Genomic DNA, 2,376 nt, shown 5'->3' with positions numbered 1-2,376 from the left:
TTTTTTTTTTTGTTTGAGTTAATAGATTTATTTGAGTTAGAAATAATAGAAAACATATGATAAGTTTATATTTTATTGAAGTAATAAATAAACAAAGAAGTAAATAAGCAAATTAATAAACAAATGAATAATTGAATATTTAAATAATTAAATATTTAAATTTCACGAAAATATTTCTTTTTTTTCTTTAATATTTCGTAGCAATTATAGATGGTTCAAAAAAATAAATCATATGCATATATTTTTTATCATATTTACGATTGTATTATTAGTGGAATCAATTGGTGCTACATATATCATTTCTACAACTCAAGCAATTGAACGACAATTTCAAGTACCATCAAAATTATCCGGTTTTATGGTTAGCGCTAGTAAGTTCCTTAATTTCATCATTTTAAAATGCTATCTGATGAATAAAAATTTAGCAAATAGCTTACTTATTATACATATATACTTAATTAACTTAAATAACGTTAAATTCATTAAATATACATATCTTTTAGCATTTTTTCAACCTCTTCAAATGCAACTTTTACCAATACATCTTGTGGAAAATTACATTTATTAAATTATTAAAAGAAAAAAAAAGAGTCATTTGAATGGTGTTTGGAAGACGAAGAGAAAAATGACAATAAATAAAAGGTCAAAGTTTAACAGGTTATGATTAAATGCTATTACAATTTATGCGATGAAATGTATGCATACATAAATTGTTGGAAACATTTTATTAGCAGTGAAGAAAGAAGGAAATTTACCATTTGAAAATTGTTATTTCTAAATGGGAAAATGCTAAAATTTAAAAAAAAAGAAATGTTGAAGAAAATTAAATTAATGAAAGGGAAAAAAGAGAAACATAAAAAGTAATGAAATGGTTCAGAAGATTTAATAGATGGTTTAAAATTTGAAAATTTAAAAAGTAATTAATGAATGATTTGGAAAAACAATGATTATATGAAATTACAAATGATTTATAACATTTCAATCGCTGTAATCATATTTTGCATCGAGAAGTAATTCATACTTCTTGCTAAATTAGCTACAAATAGACGAACTTAATTAGGTTGATTATGTGAGTAAACTAATTTAAATATTCATATGCCAAACATCAGTATCCTAAGTTTTCACGTCAACTTTACGTGATATGCATGTATGCTTTTGCATAATTAGCACGTTTTAACACAATACAAACTCCATTTCCTTGAATTAAAAAAGTTTTTATAACTTGCGTTGTAATTATAAATAATTAAATTTAATTTAAATAAAACAGACTATGTCATATGTCATTTGTAATTAATACTTTTATTAACAAATATTTCTTTGTTACAGGTGATTTTGTATACATTCCTACGGTTATCTTCATATCATATTTTGGTTCTAAAGGGAATCGAATTAAATGGATTGGTATTGGCACTTTGATGACAGCAATTTCACATTTACTCATTTCTTCATCCAATTTTTTATTTCCAATTGAACAACAAATTCTCAACTATACATCTCTTCAAGTATATATTTTCTTCTGCAAATTTTACATATTAATTAAACGTCAAAGAATAGGAATGGAAATATTTGCATTGAAATTAAATTCTTAGTTAATTTTAAATTCTTAATTAATTTCAGAAACGTTTATTTCCATCTGAGGAGCTTTTGATGTCGAATGCTAAATTTACGCAACTCTTTGATTATGAACTTATAAAAGATCGTATAAATGAAAGTGTAAGAGATGATTTCCTGAAGAAATTACTATCATTGAATGATCATTCATTTCATATGATACCATCATGGGAATTAGAATATAACAATGAAATGTTAACTATCAATGATAATTACACGTTAAATGAACCATTACTATCCAAGGTAATCAATCAATAAATTTTGTGATAATGATTGAATGATATCAAATGTTATGTATTAATTTATCATTTTACCGATAAATGCTGAGTATGTCAAAGGTTAAATTAATTAAAGATGAAATTTTAGATTGTTCGAAAGATTCATACGGTAATTGATTACAATACAAGTAGTAATGATATTAATGAAGTGAAGAGTTTGTTGCAAAAATATGTCGCTGAAAGAGCTAATAAAACATTGGATGATTTGGATAAAATACAAAATAGTATTCGAGCACCATTCGCTTACTGTTCCAAATTTATCAATGAAATACGACAAATTATTAGGGTAGAAAATTATTTCATCTTTTTGATATTTCTTATATAAATAGAAGAATTGATTAAAAAATTGATTTGTTATCTAAAAAATTCTATGATTATTATCTAAATGATAGTAATGATAATATATTAGATATATCGGATATTAACTGTAAATGATGAGCAACTTTTCCCTCTCTCTCTCTCTCTCTCTCTCCTCTCTCTCTTCTTA

The 2,376-nt window shown here is 24.2% G+C and overlaps 1 protein-coding gene across 1 annotated transcript; it reads left to right on the top strand.

The window, feature by feature from the left end:
- Positions 1–232: 232 nt before the first annotated feature.
- LOAG_14696 (hypothetical protein) lies at positions 233–2,175 on the top strand (the record flags this gene model as incomplete). Its single annotated transcript, XM_003150190.1, has 4 exons — positions 233–371; positions 1,327–1,502; positions 1,618–1,854; positions 1,978–2,175. Coding segments are annotated over 4 exons (750 nt in total), but the record flags the coding sequence as incomplete, so codon positions are not given.
- Between the last annotated feature and the right edge of the window lie 201 nt (positions 2,176–2,376).

The sequence above is a fragment of the Loa loa genome (assembly GCF_000183805.2).
Source record: "Loa loa unplaced genomic scaffold supercont3.136, whole genome shotgun sequence".
NCBI lineage: Eukaryota > Metazoa > Nematoda > Chromadorea > Rhabditida > Onchocercidae > Loa > Loa loa.
The sequence above is the reverse complement of the archived record's forward strand: the minus strand, read 5'-3'. Positions and strand labels throughout refer to the sequence as shown.